The 24,519-nt window shown below is 45.1% G+C and overlaps 1 protein-coding gene across 18 annotated transcripts in view; it reads right to left on the reverse strand.

The window, feature by feature from the left end:
• CD44 (CD44 molecule (Indian blood group)) overlaps positions 1 to 24,519 on the reverse strand; it is a 96,257-nt gene that overhangs the window by 43,788 nt on the left and 27,950 nt on the right. For all 18 annotated transcript variants that reach the window (XR_007134383.1, XM_047775990.1, XM_047775989.1 and 15 more), the window contains exons 2-5: positions 15,744 to 15,909; positions 12,110 to 12,243; positions 6,498 to 6,566; positions 3,603 to 3,833 (exon numbers count right to left, since the gene is read on the reverse strand). Coding sequence is in view for 17 of the 18 variants with exons in the window: in XM_047775990.1 (XP_047631946.1) it covers positions 3,603 to 3,833; positions 6,498 to 6,566; positions 12,110 to 12,243; positions 15,744 to 15,909 (600 nt within the window). In the remaining variant the exon portion in view is untranslated. The remainder of the gene's footprint in view (positions 1 to 3,602; positions 3,834 to 6,497; positions 6,567 to 12,109; positions 12,244 to 15,743; positions 15,910 to 24,519) is intronic.

Genomic DNA, 24,519 nt, shown 5'->3' on the forward strand with positions numbered 1-24,519 from the left:
TGCAATTTGAAATCTCCCACTAGACTTTCGAGTTGGACTTGAATGCAGAACGTTTTTCCTGTAGAAGAAGAATGGCAAAGATCATCAGGATAAACATCAATACTAGCTGAGATTTTTTTTTTGTCTTTTTGCCTTTTCTAGGACCGCTCCCATGGTATATGGAGATTCCCAGGCTAGGGGTCTAATCGGAGCTGTAGCCACTGGCCAGAGCCACAGCAACTCAGGATCCAAGCCACGTCTGCAACCTACACCACAGCTCATGGCAACGCCGGATCCTTAATGCACTGAGCAAGGCCAAGGATCGAACCCACAACCTCATGGTTCCTAGTCGGATTCGTTAACCACTGCGCCATGACAGGAACTCCCTAGCTGAGATTTTTAAAGACTATTTCGAGTCATACACACCTTTGAAAACTTGACATAAATCATGGCTTCTCTTCTTTAAAACGAGATCCTACACACACATATTTTCAACATTTTGCGTATTTTTTCTGGTGGCTCTTGAATGCCTGTCATACCTACTAGAACCTACTCCAGGTTAAAAGCTATACACACCCAATGTCAACCACCTACACAATATGTGCTATGCTACAAAGGACACATTTGCACAGAACAGACTAAAGAGATAGAAGCCATTTCCACCAGTGATGCCCTCAGATAAACCTGGACATCCTCCCTGGAAAATCTGTAGATACCCATTGGTACCTCAGAAATGTTATTAAAGATGCAGAACTCCAGCCACCATTGCCCATTAGGTGGAGACCAATGGGAGGTAAATATACAAGAGAAAGACAGAAATAGGCATTATTTCTGTTTTCCTAAAATGAGTGTTATGATATTCAGGGAAAATGAAAAAAGCTGCTGTTTCACCAGAAGTTTTCAATTTCTCCAACCGAGTAGATCATGCCAGACCAAAAAAAAAAAAAAAAAGAAAGAAAGAAAAAGAAAAAAATATATGTACATACATATATTTCTTTTACAACCAGAAGACAAGGAAAGGGTTTTCCAAGGAAGGAGTCTGCTTCCCAAATTAGTTTAAGTTTTTGGATTCCAAAGAAATCCAGATCACCAACAGAAAAGAGGCTGATGACATTCCTCCAGGAAGGCACTTCCAAAAACATTTATAATAAAAAGCTTGCTGGAAGTCAAAACCTACCTAGATGGTTGTTTGCACTGGCTGTCCCTATTGCCACCCACTAAGGATGGACTGAGCTACATAAGCCAAAGATGCACTTCTGTGTGCTCAGGTAGCCCACCTCTTGACCTCTGCTCTCCTGTGTGCATTAGGGAGGATTTGCAATCATTCCTTCTCAGTAAGTCCCAACACCTGGTCCTGAAGTCATGAGGTTTGGGCACTCTCCTCACTGGGCTTGCAAAATATGGTTATTCAGGAACTTTTTAGCGCTAACTTGTTCAAGTACGCCATATGCTATGTTTAAGTTTCTACCTGATTGTTTTTTTTTTTGATACCTTCTTGGAGTTGATTTATTTGGAGCTGCCATATTGGATCCTAGAACTCCACTATGACTCTCAGGTTGGCACTGGACTGACTCTGCTGGACAGACTTCTCTCTCTTCGTAAACTACTAAAAGAAACTTAGCTACCTACATGCTCTGGAAAGAGGAAAGCATGATTCTTTTCTCAACTGAAATCCTGAACTATGTTTTATTAAGGAAACATATGATAAGCTTAATCTTTTCCTTGATTTTTGAACAGTCTATAGGCTCCAGGAAAGTAGGTCCAACTCTGCGTCCCCAGGAACCAGAGCAACATCTGGCACAGAGAAGACCTCAAATATCCGTTGAATGAATGACTAGCTTAATAATCCTTACATCTCCTCAATATTACTTTCTAATGGTGTTTACTACTGGATCCCAAGCATTAGAATAGCTTGGTACATAGTAGGTCTTCAAAATATATTTGCTGACTAACTTTGGTAGGAAAGGTGCAGTCTTTAAAAGATGTGCTATGAATATTTATAAAGTGTCCTCATTGCCTTTTCTAAAGCACATATGAAATGCACACTAGTTTATATAGACTGTTAGCAGCTTAAATGTTCATTTCCTCTTCATATTTTGCCACGATGTTCTCCTTTGGGGGGAAATGGTCCTTTAAGACAGCTCTGATCTGCCTCCTGCTGAAACCTCTAATTGTCATGTTTGCCAACAGTGGACAAAATCGTGCGCCCTGATGATAAGTACCTTCGATGTGGCTAATTTGCAAAAGGCAGAGAAGTCAAGAAGCAGCGAGTAACAGGCAGCCCCACACGGTTGGTTTGCAGAAGCTTCTCTCTCAAGAAGGGTGGTCCATGGGATTATAGATAATACAGTGAAACAATCTCCAGAGAGCCAATACTCCAGGAAATCATGGGAAATTTGAAAACAACGTGTTTTTTGGAATGTTTCAAAGCATCTACAGAGAATGACCAGAACCCAACCCTATTTGTACCGCCCCCTCAGCCAGATGCTAACAGAAATTTAAAAGGCTGAGAAAGTAACCTTGCATTACATCATAGCACTCTGGTAAATTCCCAATTCCCTGGCTTTTGGGTGGTGAGGAATAGAAAAGGGCCCCATCTTGAGCATTTGCAAACCAGAAGATTTCCACCACACTCTTTGGAGCCCAGAGTTCTACCCCTCAAGAGCCATAGCCAGGGAAAGAGAAAATCCACATCATACTAAGAAAGCTCCTAGAGAAGCAGATGGCCTATTCGAGTCTGAATAATCCTGCACAGAAGGAACACGGCCAATCTGGAAACCTGTTTGAAAACAAACCATAGGGAAAAAGAAAAGAGAGAAGCAGAGAAGGAGACCAGAGGAAGATGTAAACACTTTCCCATGAAAGTAAAGCACCAGGGGCTAGAACCCCAAGAAATCTAATGCAATGTTTACGTATCTCCACTCTAGCAGTGCCAAAGTAATGAGTTCACAGACAAAACCAAGCAAGTTTTAAGAGCCTCTCCCCACCAGCTGGAATATAAAACTCAAGCAGATTTTTTTTTTCACCAATGTATCAAATTGATTGTTCCAACGGCACTAATATAGTTTCTGAAGGAGATTTGATTTGACCAGATAACTCCTTCAGATATGCTTCCTTAGACCAAAAACAAAGGAATTGTTTGGTAGATCACGGGTAGTGAATATGACAAATTATTACACAATTAATATGACTATAAATCAGGCTAAAACATAAAAATAAAAAAATTAAGCTGCAGAAAAGTAGCAAATGGAAATGGTATGCATACACTATGATCCCAAATTTGTGAAAACAATCTTATCCATAAATGCCTAAGAACAAGAAGGAAACCTGCAAAAATGAAAAGTTTCTGTATCAGGCTTGACTTGTCCCCATATTTCTGGGACAAGAGAACAAGGGAAGTTCTTCTAAAAAACTTCCAATATGCCACTTCCTGTATACTGAAAGAAAAAAAAATTTGTTGGCAGTAGCTGTCCACGCATACAGCGCACTGACAACCACAGGAGCCCCGCCCCCGCATGACGTCACCACTTTCTAGAGACAGGGATAATCAACGCACGAGGAAAATCAGAGCTGTTATTGCAAACGAATCGCTATTGGAAAGATCAGGGATTCATTCTCCTTACTGGTAGCTGGGGTATCCTCCGGGTTGCTAGAGACCCAAGGACCTTCTTGGTCTGGGTGCGTAGTAGTCGGAAGGTGGGTGTGGAAGATGCTGTAACCCCCGGAAGTGCTTCTTTCACTGGATGATCCGCTGCTCATATCATCCTCCGGAGCCATGCTGGGGTTGATGTCCTCGGGGTTGGTCCTGTATTCACCTTTCTTGGTGTAGCGGGTGCCATCGCGGTTAACAATAGCTGGCAGACAGAGAAGGCACTTTCAGAACTTGGCCGCTGACACTTTCTGACTATGGGAAAGGCTGTGGCTTATCCTATAAGGCAGTGACTTCAAAGCTGTTTTTGTTTGTTTCTGTTAAGCAAAATAACATCTAACTACCTACCTCCTGTTGGGGGCACAGAGTGAACGGTGCACTATGAACGTGAACCTTCCCCCATTCACCCACCCACCCTGGAAATGGGGACGGGAAAAGAGGGTGTCTAGAGCTCTTTTAGGGCCGCACCCTTGGGCATCTGGACGTTCCCAGGCTAGGGGTCAAATCGGAGCTGCAGCTGCTGGCCTACACCATCAAACCCACATCCTCATGGATCCTAGTTAGGTTTGTTAACCACTGAGCCATGAAGGGAATTCCTGGAATCCCACTTTGTGTGGCTCTTGACAAGGTGGGTAACTCTCTGAGCTTCAGTTTCGTCTTATGTAAAATATGGGTAACACTACCTCCAATTATGAGCATGATATGATACACTGCATGGAAAAGGCTTGGTGTAGTTATTCAAAATAGAGTTGGTGCTCAATAAATGGTCTTTCTCCTGCCTGGTCCCTACCTCCCTTCTCAAGTACATGTAATATGTGTTGCTATTAATTTCATCTATTTCAAGCAAGAATTTGAAACAGGCGACAGAGAGACTGTTGGTCTCAACAGGACATATACAAGCATAATGCGTTTATTTGTGCCTCGCTTTATTGAGCTCACAGGTATTGTGCTTTTTACAAACGGAAGGTCTGTGGCAACCCTGTGTTGTCAGATAATGGTTAGCATTTTTTAGCAATAAGATATCTTTAATTAAGGTTAAAGATAGCACTTTTTAGCAATAAGATATCTTTAATTAAGACATGTACATTGTTTTTTTTTTAAACATAACGCTATTGCACACTTGAACTACAATGTTATGTAAATGTACCTTTTATATGTGCTGGGAAGCCAAAAAGTGGACGGCAATATGTGCTTTATTGAGGTGGTCTGGAACCGAACCTGCAATATCTCCAAGGTAAGCCTGTGTATTTGCAGAGTCATGAAGAACGAGATTTTCTTTCTAAGGGGCCCATTTTGTCAGTTTAAATGAACTCCTAGTCCTGGCTAAGAAATTGGTGTACTTAAATATTGACAGAGCCTCTGTCATCTCCTGTGAAATTCAACCTGAAATGAAGAAGCATGGGGGTCTAAAAAGATCGAAATCTTTGGTTTAAACAAGCAAATGACTAGAATGACAGGAGAAGAAAACGCAAGAAGGAATTTGTTCACTCTTTCCCTCTCAATGGGTTCTCTGCTTTCAGGTATGGGTCACTCCCTGTCCAAGGGTACCTTTAGCTGACATGATTTTCTGCTGTATTGCCTTGGTAGGACTAAAGAGTCCTTCTGTCGCCCTATCCAGCTTGTCCAAGTAGAGCTATTAATAAACCAGAAGTTAAAAAACATGCCAACTCTCACTTGCCCTAATAATCTCCACAGATGAAGCTCTGATAAGAAGTTATGACCAAACCTGAACAGGTCTGGACTGACAGAGAGAGAGAGAGAGAGAGAGATCTGTGAGGACCAAGAAAATGGGGCATTTATGGGCAGGGCATCAGATACATTTTCTTTCTTCATTTTCATGGCAAATCTCATACATTGTTCCATTACCCGGAAGAGAAAACTGAGGCTCAGCTGACCCAGATGGTAAAGAACTAGGATTTCCAGCCAGGCCTGATGGACTCAGCACACCTCACCCTGCAGGCCTCCCCTTCCTTTTGCAAACTACAGTCCAAGAGGAATCTCTTACTAACCATGGGGGGCTGGACTTGTTGTGGTCCAGGAAGATTCTGGTCCCCCGGCCACCACCACTGCCCCCATGCATACCGAGGAGTCTGGCTCTTAGGAGGCAGAGGTCCAGCCTCCTCATCGCTGTGATACTTCTCAGAAAATAAGGCTCAGAGGTAATCAGATCAGGGTTAATAGGTGGACCTATCTGAAAGTTCTGGCTGAAGTATCCTATCTTCTGCAGTGCTGAATGCCTACGTCTGAGGATAATCAAGATGATTTTAGGTGGTGTAAATAATGTTGGAACACATTTCCAGGAAGTTTGTACCCTTTGTTATCCTTTTTCCATACTCCAGTTAAATCAAACAGAAAATTTAGGGGGCTGGAATACCCCTACTCCTAACACTTATTAATCCCCCTCTCTGAGAGCGAGAGCACAGCTCAGACTCAAAGCCCCCATCAGCTAGAATTTAAGAACAGTATTTAAATTTTCCTACATTTAACTTTATTTTTAAGGTTACCTTCTACTTATGACCAGGGATGTTTGTTTTCCATTTGAAAGCTTTTTAAAAATGTATTTTAAGTAGAAAGGAATAGCTCAACTAAATAAAAAATATCAAGTAAATGATGGTGCTGTGTCCACAGAGATGCCAAAACATGTGAAAGGAGTTTTCAAATGCCTGACATCGAGGAACAATGCATTGGGCTAAACCAGAGAGCAGGTCCAAGTCGAGGAAGGAAAAGGGGAAGGGACAGTAAATCACAGTCCATGTCTCTAGCCTTAGGGAGATGAGTGCTATTTTAGCCAAATACAAAACATACAAAATGCGCCTGATTCTCTCCTCAAGGATGAAGAAACTCCGTCCAGGTTAGAAGCGATACGTACTTATGGTAATTGGTCCTTCGAAGGTATTAGGCAGGTCTGTGACTGATGTACAATCTTCTTCAGGTGGAGCTAAGATGCAGAAAAGAAAAAAAGGCATGAGAACGCTGAAAAATATGAGCCTAATTGATGTTCATGTCTACTAGGTAGGACGGCGGTTTATTATAACTCATCCCAAATCACCTTTTTCTGAACCTCTCTTCAACCTAGGAACTTTGTAAACGATTACATTTAGAATGGATAAGGAATGAGACCCCACTGTATAGCACAGGGAACTATCGCCGATCTCTCTGCAGTGATTCCAGGCCCATTGGAAAAACCTTCCTTGTGTATTAAAGTTTCTATTCTGTGTGGGTGTGTTTGTGTAAAATGGAAACTTATTCGTTAGGTTGGTTTCTTCCAGAGTTGTTTCTTGACAAAGAGGAAGGAGCAACGAGATGGATGGATGGATGGATGGATGGATGGATGGATGGATGGATGGATGGATGGATGGATAAATAGAAAAATGGATGAATGGGTGGACAGATAGACGGAGGCAGGCAGGCAGATTTATATCACAAGGAAGTCTGTTACCACAAGTACTCATAAATCGCTGGGTACTCGTGACATTGGACCAAAAACACAAATTGAACACAGCAGGGTTTGATGGCTTCTCCGTTCCTAGGAGCATCTTTTTCCACAGATAAAGGGGATACCTTTTACCTGCCTATTCTTTGGCCTCACAGTGAAACTAACTGACGGCTTTACATATCCAACTGGAAACAAAGCAGGTTTTAGAAATAGCTATTCTTGCAAGGGTTAATTACAAGATTTCTCAAAAGAGAGACTCTTCAAAGAGAAAGTCACTGCCATGGTAAGGCTCACCACCTAATCTAAAGCAGCCCCTCACTACTCCCCCACACCCACACCAGCATCACATATTTCTTCTCATTTCTTCTTCAGGCTCATCACTAGCAAAAATTATCTTGTTCATTTTACTTGACGGCACATCTCCCATCCCCTGCCCTCTGCTACCCACCCGCCTCCATAGAAATATGTCAACTCCACAAGATTAAGTAGTAACCTCATCTTTACTGACCAGAACATATATGTGTGATGGGGATAGAGAGGCACTCAAACATTTGTTGAAAGGATGGGGAAAAAAAAAAAAAAAAAAAGCAATGTAATTTCCCAGAAGCCTATTCTTCCAGTAAACATACCTAAGTGGTCTGCAAATACAAACAGACCAAGAAACATTCAGATTACACCCTGAATGACAAGGCCAGAAGAAACAACTAAAGGAAGTTTCAGATCTATCAGTTTCTTTATTCATTTCTGGCATCACTCAACACACATGACAGATCACTTTATCAACAAGGAGCAAAAAGCTGAACGTGCTCCTGTCCCTACTTCTGAGGAATTCACAGGTCACGGGGGACAATAATAACGACCATTTCTTTAGATGTGTACGGTTTTCAAAAAAATTTCTCAGTGACTCCCTGATTTGAAAATCAGGGCAAGCAGCCAATCTGGGAGATCTTGAAGAGTTATCTACCAGATCTGTTTTGGGGACACCACCAGGAAGGGGCCTGACCAGTGAGATGTTCCTGATATGGTTGGGTTGAACAGACCCAGCCACAGGCTTTGGATTCTGGCCTCTGAATGGCAGAGATGGAATAAGCAGGTCCCAATTCAAGCACAGCTGCAGGTAACAGCAGTGCCCTGGGAATTTCCAGGAGTGAAGCTGTAACAGAATGAAGCACAATGTCAAAATCACTAAGAGAGTTTTGCCAATGGCTAGAGCGTTTGTTCAAGTGGAGCCCCTTCACGCTCCAATTCATCCTAACTTTTATAACGAACATCAAGTCTGGCAAGCACACCAAGAAGGACAGTGACCCAAATGTTCAGTTAATACAGCACACTCGCATGTCAGATAGCAGGGCCTCCTTGGGCGGCCTTTCATTCTGTTTAATGAGCATCGCACTGCTGGAAAAATCAGGCCTGCTGAGGTTTTCCTGAACCGAAGGATTTGTTAGAAAGACTCTAGGGTGAGCTTCTGCATCTCAGAAACGTTGCCTCCACCAAAAAAGCCAAGAGAGATGTAAATTATTCAGTCTAGCCAGGCTCTCAATAGAGAGAAAGACACCTTCCTGGATGCCCAGTACAGTCCAGGTAGCCAGTACATACTTGCTGAGTGAATGAGCGAAGGACAAAGTAAATGAATGTAAAAGCTTCCCCTAAATTCCTCCTTCAAAAGAGAATGAGGCATTTTACTGAAAGCACACTTCAAAAATGAACTAATTCAGGTCAATTCTCTGTGTTAACACAGAAGTCACCAGGCTTGGGCTGGGCCTGACCCCAGAGAAAAGAGGCAATAAAAGTTGTCAACGGGAGTTCCCGTCGTGGCGCAGTGGTTAACGAATCCAACTAGGAACCATGAGGTTGCGGGTTTGGTCCCTGCCCTTGCTCAGTGGGTTAACGATCCGGCGTTGCCGTGAGCTGTGGTGTAGGTTGCAGACGCAGCTCGGATCCCGCGTTGCTGTGGCTCTGGCATAGGCCGGTGGCTACAGCTCCGATTCAACCCCTAGCCTGGGAATCTCCATATGCCGCAGGAGCGGCCCAAGAAATAGCAAAAAAGACCAAAAAAAAAAAAAAAGACAAAAGACAAAAAAAAGTTGTCAAGGCTTTTCAGGGTCATGTTTTATGTTCATTTGAAAATCACAGGCCATGTTTTACAAAAATACTGCTAAAATTGTAAGCTTACGGAAGCGAGCTGCTAAGGTGGAGCTGGCATGGCTCCCTGTAGCCAGTGTGTGGGAGAATCACATCACTGAGTCCTGACCACCCGCTCGGAGGGCACAAGGCTAAGCTGGATTCAAGGATCTTTCCAAGATGAGCCTTGGCATAGACCAGAAGGTTCTCGGGATCTGTAGCTCACTTAACACTCCCTTCATGCAACTCCAAACCAAGACATTGCGATTCATTTATCCTTAGGTAAACATTCTTCCCAGCTCCTTGATACTTCATCTCATTACTTCAACAAGATTAACTCCCAAGACAAGAAATAATGGCCTCTGGTTCCTTCTCATTTCACTCTGCCCAGCCCAGTATTGAGCCTATGCAGTTGATCAATACATACTTTTAAAAACATCTAGAAAATTAGGGAGTTCCCATTGCGGCTCAGTGATAATGACCCTGACTAGCATCCATGAGGATGCAGGTTCCATCCCTGGCCTCATTCAGTGGGTTAAAGGATCTGGCATTGCCATGAGCTGTGGCATAGGTCGCAGACACAGCTCAGATCTGGCATTGCTGTGGCTGTGGCGTAGGCCAATGGCTATAGCTCTGATTCGACTCCTAACCTGGGGACTTCCATGTGCTGCAGATGTGGCCCTCCAAAAAAGACAAAAAACAAACAAACAAAAACGTATAGAAAATTGGTAAAAAGCACTCTAAACATATTGCATGAATTTGCTTATGAGAAAAGGAAAACCATCACTGCAAACTTTAATACAGCTACTTTGGGACGCAAAATGCCCCCGGACTTCTCAAGCTTTTCAAAGGAACTAACTTCCCAAAGAAGAGCAAAGTTCATCAGTACCATTCACTCTTTTTTCTGAAGATGGGCCCAACCTTATGGCCAAAAAGTAGAGCAAGGGAAAAAGTCAGGAGCAATAGGCTTAGATGGCTTGAACTCCAGGCAATAAAATAGTGGGAGCTTCTACCTTTTTGAGGGAAGGTTCTTTCCAGCAAGGGATACCAACTTGTAAAACAGATGAGACAATGCATACGCAACCACATAATTTGTTGTACACATTCACCCAGCAAGATACAGCGGGAGAAGCAACAGGCAGGGCCCAGAGATTGGAGAGCAGGCAGTCTTGAACCAGCCTTCTCACATGATCAACCTCTTCCTCTAAAGCGCTAAGCCTTTCCAAAGCCTTCCTCCAACCTCTGACATTAAGCTTAGCTATAGCTCGAGCACATGTTGCTCTGTGTCTCTTTCCTTTTTATTTGCATGGAGTCTTTCTCTTTATCAAGTCATTGCAATGGACCTTCTGGTATGTGATGGGGACTGGATATCGACCATGTATTGTTCAGCCTCAGGTGGACTCAAACTCTGTTTATGTTCTGTGCTTATATAATAGAAGAGTAAACATTCTGCAGTTTCCACCCAGCCCGCAGGGGCGGGAGCAGGGGGTGGGGGGGGGGGGGAGGGGGGCGGCATAGCCCAAAGCTACTGAGGTGATCTCACAACGTCTCAGATGCCCCTACTTAAGTTTAAAGGTCCATGCAGACTTTATATGCGTGAGGACAATGTCTCACATAGATAATGTCAAGTCATTTTCCAGCGAATTGGACATCCACTTCGCATCTTAAGGAAACTGACATGTCAATAAGATGGGTTAAATTTACCTTAAGACTTCATCTTCCAGAGTTCCCGTCATGGCCCAGTGGTTAATGAATCTGACTAGGAACCACGAGGTTGCGGGTTTGATCCCTGGCCTTGCTCAGTGGGTTAGGGATCCGGTATTGCCGTGAGCTGTGGTGTAGGCCAGCAGCTACAGCTCCAATTTGACCCCTAGCCTGGGAACCTCCAAATGCTGCGGGAGTGGCCCAAGAAATGGCAAAAAGACAAAAAAAAAAAAAAAGACTTCATCTTCCCCTTCACATGATCATCTTTTTTATGTGCTTAGTTGATTTTATAAATTAAAGTATAGTTGATTTACAATGTTGTGCCAATTTCTTCTGTACAGCAAAGCAACCTAGTCATACATATATAAACATTCCCCTTCTTATATTATCTTCCATCATTTTCTATCCCAAGAGACTGGATATCGTTCTCTGTGCTATACAGTCGGACCTTGTTGTTCATCCATTCGAAAGGTAACAGTTAGTATATACTAACCCCAAACTCCCAGTCCATCCCACGCTCTCTCCCCTCCTCCTTGACAACTACAAGTCTATGTCTCTGAGTCTGTTTCTGTTTCGTAGATAGGTTCATTTGTGCCATATTTTAGATTCCTCATATAAACCCCTTCACACAATCTTAAACCTTCAAGGGGAACAGAAGGCTTAGTTTAAGAAGTAAGACATTTGATTGCTGGTTTTCAAAAATTTGACACCAATGGATCTAACTCTCCTCAGAAGACCCCTGAAGACACATGATGTATAGAATTGTAAAATTTTCTAGCACCTTTGTTAGACTTGTAAGCATGAGTTTCCAGGCTAGTAGTTGGAAACAAGTCCTTTACACAGGGAAGGGGGTCTGGCCAGCTGCCCAGAATATACATCCTAACTGGGCTTTCTGATTCTCTAGTTGTTAGGCTTTCAGTTAACGTGTGAGGACACTCAAGAGGTCCCTGAAACTCTGTAGCTCCTTGTCCTGCTTTCTTTTTTGTAACACTCTCTGACTTCATGTAAGTTATTTATTTGTTTACAGCTGGCCTCCCCAACTTAGCAGGTAAGCACCCTGAAGACAGGAACCTTTCTCCTGCTGAAGATGCTCAGCAAGCCTATCTTATATGAATGGAGGCTACACAAATCCCTGCTTCAGCAGCAATCTGCAGCCACGCTGCCAAAGGCTGGCAGGCCCAAGGCAACCCCAACACAAAGCCTGTCTACTTGGAACCAACCTGATGCATTGAAGCAATACGTGTCATACTGGGAGGTATTGGATGCGAGGATGTACACCCCTGTGTTGTTTGCAGCACAGATGGCATTGGGGTGGATCCGGGGGATCACCACGTGCCCATCAATGAACCCATACCTGCAAAAGAAAAGCCAGAGATTATCCACCTGCAAGGCTGTAGCCAGGGATTTCATAATAGCCCATCGAATGACATTTCTTGCAGTGCAAGGCTTCCTTCAAGGGAAGGGATGCTAGTGGTTTCGACAACTGAGTTATGTGGAAGCCAAAAATAACAGCAGAAGGACAGTGAAAGGGATCAACACGCCTGATGGAGACAAAGTGGGATTTTTTTTTTAAGAGCTTAATAAAAGGCTTTTAAAAAAATAGATTCGTGAACGAAAAAAAAAAGGTTAGCTCCAAATAAAATCTGTGGTCAGCAGTTAGGCCAATTTGAACAAGCAGAGAGCAGCCCAAGTCCCAAATAGAATGATCAGGTCATGATGAGAGACCTACTCTGGCCCACCACTACCTTCCCATTTTCCAGAAAGTACAGAAAATGACCGACTCCCATCAGATGGGACTAGGCGGCTCTCCATTTCAGTTCCTGAATGGCAAACCTGTTTCCCATCCCCTCCTCCTCTTTCCTGGCCTTCCCTTTTCCTCATGCCGGACCTCACTGCTCTAAAGATGAATCCTTGTTTGTATGCCACATACAAAGCCTCTTGCCCCATGAGCATAATTCCATGGCTGGTGGAAGTAAATTGTCATTAAAATGGGAGTAATCGTGATTAAGTAGAGAGCAATGTCTCATGAGCCCAGGAATTTTCCAAAAGCAGCAGTCAGAGAAGTACCTAAGCTCCTGTCCCTGTCAAGATGCTTCTGGGAGCATGCTGCAGCTGGAAGCCTGCAGATATAACACACAACACCCAGCCTCTTCCACCAGCATTGCAATGGCTGCATACGCAAAGCACAATTTCTCTCAAATATAAAATGCCTCAAAAAATGAGATGTGGGCTGAGAAAATACCATTTGCAAGGGAAGAGGTGGTGGCAAGGGGAGTGCAGAGAGGGAGAAGCTAAATCCAACGGGGTTCTGAAAATGCAACGCTGGCTAAAATGCACAGCGCAAATCCTTTTAATCTTCCCTGACATGGGCGACAGTACGGACTGCATTATCCTGAAAGACCCAGGGAAATGGCTGTGAACTTGAATTTTCTAAGCACATAGAACTCATTCTGTCTAAGTTGCAAAAGCAGGGCATGACTAATGCCTCATCTGAATGGCCAGACTGGTTTCTGCAAAGACTCTTGAGCTCGGTGGGAGGAGGGGCGCAATTCAATGTTAATAAGTTTCCCGGGATCTGAGAATTGCTACTAATCGGGGTGGGGCAGACAGAAGAGAATAGCTACTCAGGTTTAATCGTCACCTGTGAGACTCTCCCATCTGTCTTATGGCAGGCATCTGATTCACAGCTACCTGAGTGAAATTATGGAAATGAGTTTTGCAACACTTAAAACCAGCTATGGGTGGAACGATAGGTATCTTAAGCACAGTTTTTCTTCTTCCTTTTACATTAATAATACTCCTTAGTGAGCCATCTCCTCACCCACTCCCAATCACATTCAATTAGTTCCTATAGCACCAACATTCTAGAATCTCTAGCTCCTTTTGTAAATTATTCCGCATCATGTCGACTGCCCGTTTTACATGTCACCTTGTCCATGAGTTGGGGATATTCAAATGTATACTAGTGTATGCAGCATGCGTGGGCTGCTGTTCCCAGGGAGGAAAGAAACACTCAGCAAATCCACCCATGCAGCATACTTCCATCTCCCTTTTGCTCTCAGTCCTTCGGGAGGGCTGGGTCATGAAATCTAGCCCTGGGCTCCGAAGCAGGTCTGGAATCCGGACTCCTGCCTGTACAAGTGATATGGCCCAGGGCAGGCTGCAGGACTAAGGCTCAGTTGCTTCCTCTATAAAGTGGGGTAACATAACTGACTCGTGGTGTAGTCTGAGGTTTAAGTAAGAGATGTGGACTGGTGGGCTGGGGGCAGCCCACCTCTAATAAGTGTTCCATGATTGGCCGGGGGAAAAGCAAGGACTTCCGTTGTTTCAGCCTACGAGAAAACATTTCCCTATTTCATTAAGTTTGCCTTGTCTGCATTTCACAATCAAAATCCACTTTCTTAGGCCACTGGCCTAGTCAGGGTCATATTTAAACAATTAGCCTTGGAATTAAATAAATGGATCTACTAATTAGGTTTCCTTCTTTGCAGCCTACAGCTCAGGTTCAGTAGCTACCAGGGCTTTCTGCTCCTTTTATATTCTCCTAGACCTAGCTCTGAACAGCTACAGATGTCGGTACACATCTGCTCCTTGATTTAGAGAAGTGCGGCTCACTAGAATTTTCTGCGACAGTAGAAATGTTCCATAATCTATGTTGTCCAAGTAGCCGCTAGCCATGTTGTAGCTAGACAAGCATTTGAAATGTAGCTAGTACCACTGAAGACAGAAAGTTTTTATTTCTTTTTAATTAAGTGTAAATAGCCATGTCTAGCCATGGCTAGTGGCTCTCATACCAGACAGTGCAGTTGTAAAGATTTTCCTTATCTTTTTCAGCAAAAGACTCAGCGCCCACCCATACCCTGGGTGGCTTACTCTGTAACCAAGTCCAGGGGAAAGATGTATTTAGCTTACATTTAACGGTTTCAGTAAAGAGTTCTGCAGCTTGACTTTTTAAGGAGCAGTCTGTGTTTGGTGTGCGTGTGCAAGTGCGCACCCATTAAGGAGAAAAGGGAACCAACGCCATTATCTAAGGACATCACATTGGAAAAGCACAGAGTGGGAGCCGCAGGCTGGGGTGGAAGCAGCAGAGAGCAGGTGTCCAGATTTCCCAGAGCTCTTTTAATGCAAACAAACCAAACCAAAACACTTGACCATAGGGCTCACCACTGCTCGCTCCTAATGTGCCCCACTCACCACCGGGCCAAGAGAAATTCTAAACAATAAGGGCCAGCCCGCTGGGAACGTCCTGGAGCCAAAGAGTCTGAGGACGGCTCCTTGAGCACCCTGATATCTGCTAGGAGGCATCTCAGGAGGCCTCTCTTGGTCCCCCCTCCCCTACCCCACGGTCGCTTTCCAATCACTGGTAATAATACACCTTGACAATTTTCACTCCCTTTTCTCTCAAACCAGAGCAACACAGAAGAGAGATAAAATGCAGAGTAGTTTGAAAAACCAGCCTTAGCCAAGTCTACACGGTCAAGACTCCACCAGGTACCTATTTATTTTAAGCACTGTTATTTAGTTTCTGTTTTCGTGTGGTTCTGACAACGATACTGCACGTTCCTTCCAAGCCAGAGAGCGCTCTGTGGAAGCACTTCAGGCAAGCGGAGTCCAACCCGTGCCTCTTAATGGCCTCCTCACGGCAACACCGCCATGACTCACAAAGGTTTCTAGAGCCAGCCTTCAATTTCAGCTGTCATACGGGTTCCAGATTGACGTGGCCAAATTAATGGGTGGGGCCGACTCTTCAGGCAATCAGCCATTCAGCTGGCAGGGAGGAGCCTTCCGGGTCGAAGCCCTGCCCCCTGGGCCCAGGCCGCCAGCTTTTTTCTGTGCACCATGCTGGTCCCTTACCTGCAAGTCTCAAACCCTATGTTCAGGGCCGCCTCCATCTGGGCCATGGTGGGCAGCGTGCTGTTGAAGGCTTTGCAGAGGTCAGCGGCCTCAGTCTTCGAGATGCTGTAGCGACCATTCTTCTCCACATGGAATACACCTGCATATCGGCAGGTTATATTCAGATCTATGAAGTGAAACAAAAAGGTTAGATTCTTCGGCATGAATCATTTGGAAAGAGTAATAAGTCTCTTTTCGAGCAGCCTCGTTAAAAAGCCAAACAAACTTCCCTACTGGCCAGACCCTTCAACAGGCACTGCAGCATTTCAAAGCGCCACTACCTCAAGCTCAAATCTGAGATGAGACACGATCAAGTAGCATCGCTCTTACACTCCCACCACATACCACTCCACAACCCAGGTTTTAAAAAGCGTATGGTTTATTTCTGATTACGAAAGTACCATAAACTTGTGGAAAACTTACAAGATTCAGGGAAGTAATGAAGGAAAAGCAAGTCCACCTCTAATAAAACTACTGCAAACATAAATATTTTGCTGTATCTTGTTTCAGTTTATTTTCTGAAGGTGTGTGTCTTTGTATATATATATATACTTTTGGGCATAGTTTAAGTGGTACTAAATATACAATTTTGTTTTTTATATTCTTTTCCATTATGGATATTGAATAGAGTTCCCTGTGCTATATAGTACCTCCTTATTGTTTATCCATTCTATATATAATAGTTTGCCTGAATTGGTACTTTTGTTTTTATTTAAGCTTTGTTGTATTATAGTTGATTTACAATGTTTTGATAATTTCTGCTGTACAACAAAGTGATGCAGTTATGTATATACACACATCCTTTTTTGGAAAGGATGGTTAACACGGACCTGCTGCACAGCACAGGGACCTCTACTCAATATTCTTTAATAACCTATATACGAAAAGAATCTGAAAGAATCAGAATCTAAATATACAATTTGAGATGTAGAAATCTTTTTCCCACTTAATCTGAGTATTTTTCCCATAATCACATGGTGGTGTTCCCTGGCTGAGCCTCCAACAGCTTCTAGTCATACCCAGAATAAATTTCTTTATCATGGCTGATAAGACCCACCTGACATGGCTCCTCCCTCCCTCTCTAACTTTTTTTTCCTTTTTCTTTTTTTTTAGGCCCGCACCCATGGCATATGGAGGGTCCCAAGCTAGGGGTCAAAACAGAGCTATAGCTGCGGGCATAGACCACAGCCACAGCAACGCCAGATCCAAGCCATGTCTGCAATCTACACCACAGCTCATGGCAACGCTGGATCCTTAACCCACTGAGCGAGGCCAGGGATCGAACCCAAGTCCTCATGGATAGTAGTCATGTTTGTTACCGCTGAGCCAAAATGGAACCCTGTCCCTCTCTAACCTTTAAGTAGCTCACAAGCTTTCCTTCAGTTCCTTGATCCTTCTGAGCGCTCTCCTACCTTCGAACATCTATGCCTGATTTCCCAGTCATCTTAGAGTCTTTCCCTGAACATTCTTATCCAGCCCTCAGCATCTCTCTCACCTCACTCTGCTTTCGTGTCCTCACAACAACCTCCCTATTTATTTGTGTTTGTGGTTACTGTCCTTCTGCCCTTTCCATGATGGAAGCTCTAAGAGAGCAGGGCCTTTTGCCCATTCACAGCTGTTTCTCTAACACTCACAACAGTGGCTGACAAGGGGTAGATGCTCCATAAATATCTGCTGAATAAACAAAGGACTCATTGGAATTTCCTCAAAAAATGAACACACTTTGAACGCACTGACAGAGAGATCCAAGGCCTATTCTTTGCTCTCAAGAGTTAACGGCATCCAAAATGAAACCTGCTATCCACCAGTTAAAAAATGATTTTGCCCTAGCACTTCTGTGAGTTTGGCAGGCATGAATCTGAATTCTCAATAAGGGGCTGAAAAGAATCGCCTGGTGCTACCTGATCCTTTTGTAATAATCTCAAGACTTCAGAGACATTAGAAAACTCATTACTCGCTGCAGAACGTCCCGTTTGCACTTGAGTAAACACCAACACAGAAAGGCTATGTCCTTGAAGCTGTCCCAGGGGAGCCTGAGCACTGCCTTGAGTCTCAAAGACAGTCCTCTCAGGAAGCCTGCTGACCTTGACTCTGGGCCCACTACGTGACGGCCCATGTGCCAGACCAGATGCTACTGTGCCAGGCCTGGGCCAGTCTCCATTCAGACAGATTTAGCTTTATCTCAGACCCTCTTTCTCTCATGTGGGTGGGTCCAGAGGTTGTCAGGAGAGTTTGCTTATTTGTCAATGAGAAAAACAAGGCTCAGAAAAGTCATTTGCCCAAGGAAGTAAGAATAGCTGCCAGAGGCTGTGGTTGCCTTCCCGGATCCCTGTTACTTTGTTCTACATCTCTGAGCTGACAGCCAGGGAGGGGAGGCCGATGACGGTAGCATCCCTCGGTGCTCAGCACCTTTGGGATTCTGTGTTACATCACCTTTCAAGAACCCTGAGGAGTTCCCATCGTGGTACAGTGGAAACATACCCGACTAAGAACCATGAGGTTTTGGAATCGATCCCTGGCCTCGCTCAGTGGGTTAAGGATCCGGTGTTGCCGTGAGCTGTGGTATAGGTCACAGACACGGCTCAGATCCCTCATTGCTGTGGCTGTGGCGTAGGCTGGCAGCAGCAGCTCCAATTTGACCCCTAGCTGGGAACCTCCATATGCTGTGGGTTTGCCCCTAGAAAGAAAACAACAACAACAACAAAAGCCTGAGAGGTGCCTTGTACACATGTATGTGTGTTTGTATGTATGAATGTACATATTATTCACAGGTGAAGAAATTGAAGCTCAGAAAATGAAACACCTTTCCCAAGTCACCCATGTAGTCAGTGACAGCTGGAATTCCATCTCAGGTCTGTTTGATGCCAAAACCCACTCTCCGATCCACTTTGCTGTGTACCCAAGGATCCCTTCATAGCATTAGAGCAGGTCTGGGCTCTGGAGGGAGGAGATCCACATAAACAACTGCCACGTACTGACGAAGCTAGAGTCAGTGCGGTGGAAATGTACAGCCAACAACTGCTTTCTCCTTTCTGAGCAGGAAGCAAGTTCCAACCACTAAGAAAACTGTCTCGCAAATGCAAATCGAGATAAGGGAACAGTTAAACTTCTGTACCACCTTTCTTGACTCTGAAAATAGTCAAAGAAGAAACAAGACATGGAGGTTTGAAAAGACATAAGCCAGTAACACATGGTTTTCTTTTCTTTGTATCACTAGCATAGAGGTGCTTTTTAAAAGCCTCTGAACTAGGTGAAATGGAGACACTGTCTTTCCATGCCATTCATTTCTTTTGGGATCTAATGGTGTTCTCTGAAGCTCACACAGTACTTGGCTAAGAGGTAAGGGGAGTGCAGAAGAGGGAACCGCACAAGGCCCTCTGTAGATACTGTTTGTTTTTACTGACATTTTCAGCTTTGGCCTCTGTTGGCCAATCGTCACCAAAGGAAACTGTCACGCTGGGTGACCGTCTTTCCGGGGAGGAGGGGAGCCCTCTGTGTGCAGCTTACAAAAGAAAAACAAAGCCACTTCCCAATCAGTTCTTAGAGGTGAGGCTGAGAAGGGAGACTTCAGTAGATGTCAGGTGGCTGCTGTCGCTCCTGGGCTGAAAATAGAGTCTGAGGCATGGATGGCGGTTTGGCGCTGAATGGAAGTTTCTGTCTTATTAAAATGAATTTGCATTTGCCACCTGGCACCCAGAATATGCAAATGTAAAAAAAAAACCAATTCAACCTGAGACTTTGGAACTCCCCTGAGTTCTAGGGAAAGCAGTCAACATCACAGGTGTGTGTGTGTGTGTGTGTGTGTGTCTAGCTGTGCATGCAAGTTGTGAGTGTGTGTTGTGTGTGCTTGCCATCAGCCGAGACAGGAAGGGACAGATGTAGTCAAGCTGCAACCTTCCTGGACTGCGAGGCTTCGACAGGGCCTGCAGTGGGGATCTGCAAGGGGCTGCGAAATGAATGAAGAAATTCTATGCCGTGTGCCAACTTCACAGCTTCCATTTATCTTTAATCTCACAAAAAAGGGTCCAACTCCTAACCCGGATGGCATTTCGCCATCTAGGAATTCCACAAATGGTGCCAAAAGCTTCATTTCAGGTCAACTCTCTCTGAGTGTTCATGGTTCCTCCCCTCTGCATCCCTCGGGCCTTAAAAGGGACCAAGCCTTCAGGGCTGTGTATCCGTTAAGTCCTAATAATTTATGAAGACTTTCCAACAAGCTTCCTTAACACTTACGCAAATGGAAATTATTACCCCAAAGGGTATTAGTAATACTAACAGCAATAATAGCAGCGAATGCATACTGTGTACTTATGTGTATATGCCAGGCACTCTTCTAAGCATCTGACAAGTATTAACTCATTGTATGTGTAAAACAGCCCTATGAGGTAGGTGATATTATTATCCCCACTTTCCAGATACAGAAACTAAGGCACACAGAGAGAAAGAAACATGCTCAGGAGTTCACAGAGCTAGTAAAGATCGAGCCAGGATTCAAACCCAGCCAGTCTGGTACCAGGAGTCCACAGGCTTAATTAACCTCCAGCCTGCTACTCCTGACCCCGATTTAGGTAACATTTTATGCCCTCTCGACCTCCCCACGTGCAGCGGAGAATATTCCCAAGGTTTAGGTCAAGTTAGAGTAGGGCTAGGCGTGAGTAGCCACAGACCACAGACCACTGGACGGCATTCATGTCCTTGGCCGTGGCATTGGCCACAGTGCAAACCCCTGCAGAGAGGCAGGACTCCCAAAATACCTGTGCATCTCTCTTGAAGAACAGAGACCTCTGGGATCTGGGATCAGCTGGGACTCAAGAGCCTAGTGTTAAATGGCCCATCGAATCTCTCAAACAAGCCTCTCCAACTGGACATGAATCAAGAACGTTTTCCGTTGAGCCCGCTTGTCTCTGATAAATCTCCTGTGTCATGTAACAAAGGAATGATCCCACGCTCCTCCCTCCGAGAGACCCAACACTCAATATGAACTGTCAGAAGCCACTTTCAGGTTCAAGGTGGAGCCTCACTGGAGGGCGAGTTGTTGCTAGGGGGTTGCTATGAGGATAGAGGGGTCCTGGGCCCAGCACCAAGCAATCTCAGTGCTCACACGGGAACAGGTCCTCCCGTGACCTGTCAGGGAGACCCCAAAAAAGAAGCTCTCCAAGAGAACAGTTCAACCTACTCTCTGGCACCAACTCACATGAAGGCTGACAGTTCCGCTTAGATGAGATCCACCCAAAGCTGGGTTCAAATCCTGACACTGCTCTCACTCCAGATGACACAGCTAGTTCATTTCCTAACCTGGCTGACACTCAGCCTTCTTGATGATGGGATGGCAATGCCATCCGGGTTTGTGGGACTGTGAAATGAGATAAGGTATGTCAGACACTTGATACGGTGTTTGGCACTTAAAGAGAGCCAGTGGGTATTGCATATTTATGAGGTGACTGATCCATTGCAGCTAAATTAATTCTCACCAAAAAAATGCCATGGGCGTAGGCACTATTGCCAAAACCATTGTAGAGACAAGGAAACTGAGGCACAGAGAGGCCAGATAGTTTTCCCAAAGTCACCCAAGTGGGAGAGTCAAGGTTCCAACTTCTGTGCTATGCTGCCAATTGTGCAGGGTTCTGGGTAAATTCATTCTTACCTGGAAAAACCAGCGCTGACCCATAACCCCATTAATCTTACCTATGTTTTCCTTGATGTTTTCTCACACCAAGGAAAATAGATCTCTCTAGTAAAGTCACCCCAACACATTTCAAAACCTTGCCTAGGGCCTGAGATGAATAGCTTCTTGGTTTGCCCCAGTTACTTCGTAAGTGGCAGAAAATCCCAGCCTCTGCTGAGAGGAGAACACAGTGTAATTTTTACTCAACTTGCCATTATCCACATGCCTCCAAATTTTCTGAGAGATGCATAGGGATGGGGTAGGGGGGTCACACGGCTGACTAGTAGAGCTGAATGACAAAGAGGTTTTCAACCCGGAGTTCATGAGTTGATCATTGAGGGTCTATAAACCTGTGAAATGACATGCAAGACTGCGTGGGTATTCTACATGTGTGTGCATGTGTGTGTGTGCGTATGTGCGTGCGTGCGTGCATGTGTGTGTGTGTAGGGGTTTTGATGGATACAGCATCCCTCAGTTTCTACCAGCTTCTCAAAGATGCCAGACACATGTAAATAATTACAAGATATTATTATCTTTAAGGTCTCTCAGTAATTAGAAATTCCAGGATTCTGGCATTTTGGAATTTCCTTGTGGGCTTCTTGACAGTAGGGACTGCATGTCTCCCTCAGCCTGTGTCCTCAGGACCCAGCACAGCACCACACAGAGCAGGCACATGTGGAACAAATGAATGAATGAATGAATGAATGAATGAGTGAGTTAATATCGCCCCCCCCTCCCCCCCCCCCACACACAGGACAAGGAGACTGTGGGATGCAAAGAGAACACAGCGCTCAGGTTCGCTCTCCACATCACGTCTAAAAGAAACATAGCTGGGCCTGGTTGAGAATTCCCTAGTGGACCCTTCAAATGTCTCTAACCTGCAGCGTCTGCTTCTGAGAACCTGTGCATTTGCCCTGAAAGCAAATGTTTCAGAGACCAACTTGCAATTTTGTGACTGGCTCTGTCTGCCTGGACTTGGCAGCTGTCATCTCAGAGATGAGCTGGGCCTTTTCCCATCCTGTCATGGGTTCCCTTCTGAGGCCGGGTCTCTCAGGAGAGGATGGCAAACGCAGTGTGTCCCAGAGAAGGACCACCGAAGACGATCTACGATCATACTGCACCCAGACGCTCTTCATTCTCCCAACCAGACTTCCCCAGATGGTCCAAAACGAATTAATATATTTTCCAACAGGCGCCACCTAGATATGCCTTCCTGGTCCCTTTTATCATCTCCTTAGGAGACATGAGGCAGAATTAGATTTTTTGTTTCTTCCTACTGATTTGGTCTCCGAGTAGTCTATGTGTCTGGGAAGCTGGTCTTCTCGAAGATGGGAACAAAGCCAGTTCCTGCAACTCCATGGCTTGTGCGGTTCCCACCGCCGTGTTAACAACTGCAGGCACTCACCCAGTGCCTCGTTTGGCCCATACGAGGTTTCCAACACTTTACACTTAAGAATTCATTTCATTCTCACAACCATCCTACGGGGTAGGCACTTTTATTACGCCCATTTTATGCAGGAGGGGACTAACTCTTTGAGAAGACACGAATGACCCGAGCAAGGGGCCGGTGGACCAGGGTTTCAGACTGGGCACTGCCCCAGATCACACTGCAGTTAAGTGACATCTTGGCCGTGGGACAGATGCTACGTGACAGGAAACACTCTTATTCTCCATGTGGTTCTTAAAGTGCAGAAACTTGACCATTAAAAGAGAGCCCTGGAGAGAGGAATGTGAGCTTATTAAATACTATTTCTAGATCAGAAGTCTCTTGATTCTGGACCCTAAGGCTTAAAAGGGCAGAACCCTTTGCCCAAGAGCCTGGTAAGACAGCAGTGGGAAAACCTGCCCTAATGGACCATCCCCTTTCTCCATGGGGAGAAGATTCTGAGGCCCCCAGGCACGCTGGCTTTTCCCAGTGGTGGGCTGGCTCACTCGCTCTCATTCTCTCTGCGCTTTTCCCAGGATCCCCATGGGGATCAGAGACTCCAGCCCCAGCCGCAGCCTCAGGGCTCCTCTGCCCTTTACAGCCCAAGGGCTCTGGCTGAGGTCCGGCAGCATGAAGAGAGGACCCTGGACTCAGGGCTGGCCCAAGGCTGGGATGCCAGACCACGAGATGTCCTCACGATATTTGGAGATGTTTGTTGCCCAACCTTAAACTCTCCACAGACCAGGCTGTGCTAGCTGGAGTGTGGCACTCCAGGCCAACAGCATCTTACTCCATCAAGCTCCTGGAGTCGGTCACGTGCGAGCCTCTTGGGCAGAGGCAGCCAAGAGCACCGGTGGATGCTCCACATTTTTCATCTTTATAGTGTTTATCATGAAAGAGCCAGGATTTTGTTTCTGTCTTCTGATTTGCTGAGCTCATGTCTGAAAAATGTTATGCAACTCGCAAATCCAACCAAACTGATTCTGATCAGAAGGAGGCCGAGAAAAGGCCAGTATTTTTTTTAAAAGCACTATTGCTAATTGGATCATTTGTGTTTAAAGCCAAGAGGGATGACAGACAACTTCTACCCAAATTCTCTTGAGACACAACAGAAAACAAAACCCACAATGACTGAAGACGGTCTCAAGCCAGTTTTTGAGAACAGCAGGACCTCTGGAGTCCTTAATTGCTAGATTCCTGACTCCCCAGTCCAGCGCTCTGACTACTGAACTGCTTTTATAAGAGGCCTGAGCAAGCCGTTCCAATAAAGTCACAATCCACTGTCTTAATGGGACATGAAGAAGCCATTCTGTTCCTCACTGTAATTGTTTGATATCTTCCCAGCCCAGAAGTTTCCATCTGGGAGTCTTCCTAGCTATTATAGCCCCTGCTGCCACCCAGCCTGCCAGTCCAGAAGGCTGGCAGCCTTCCTGCTGCCCCCATCCTCTGACGCCCATGTGATGGGTGCCCGGTGAAAGGGTCTATTGTTCAGCATCCACTCCTGAATGAGGCCAACATCACACTCAGTGGCCGAATCGCCTTTGGCTGCCCGGGCAGACCATGAGTCTTGAGTGACTCAGTCTCTCCCGGAATTGCCCTGGGGGCGGGTGAGGGTTTAATGAGCAGAGAAAATAGTTGCACACCAT

This window comes from Phacochoerus africanus, chromosome 4 (genome assembly GCF_016906955.1).
Source record: "Phacochoerus africanus isolate WHEZ1 chromosome 4, ROS_Pafr_v1, whole genome shotgun sequence".
Lineage (NCBI taxonomy): Eukaryota > Metazoa > Chordata > Mammalia > Artiodactyla > Suidae > Phacochoerus > Phacochoerus africanus.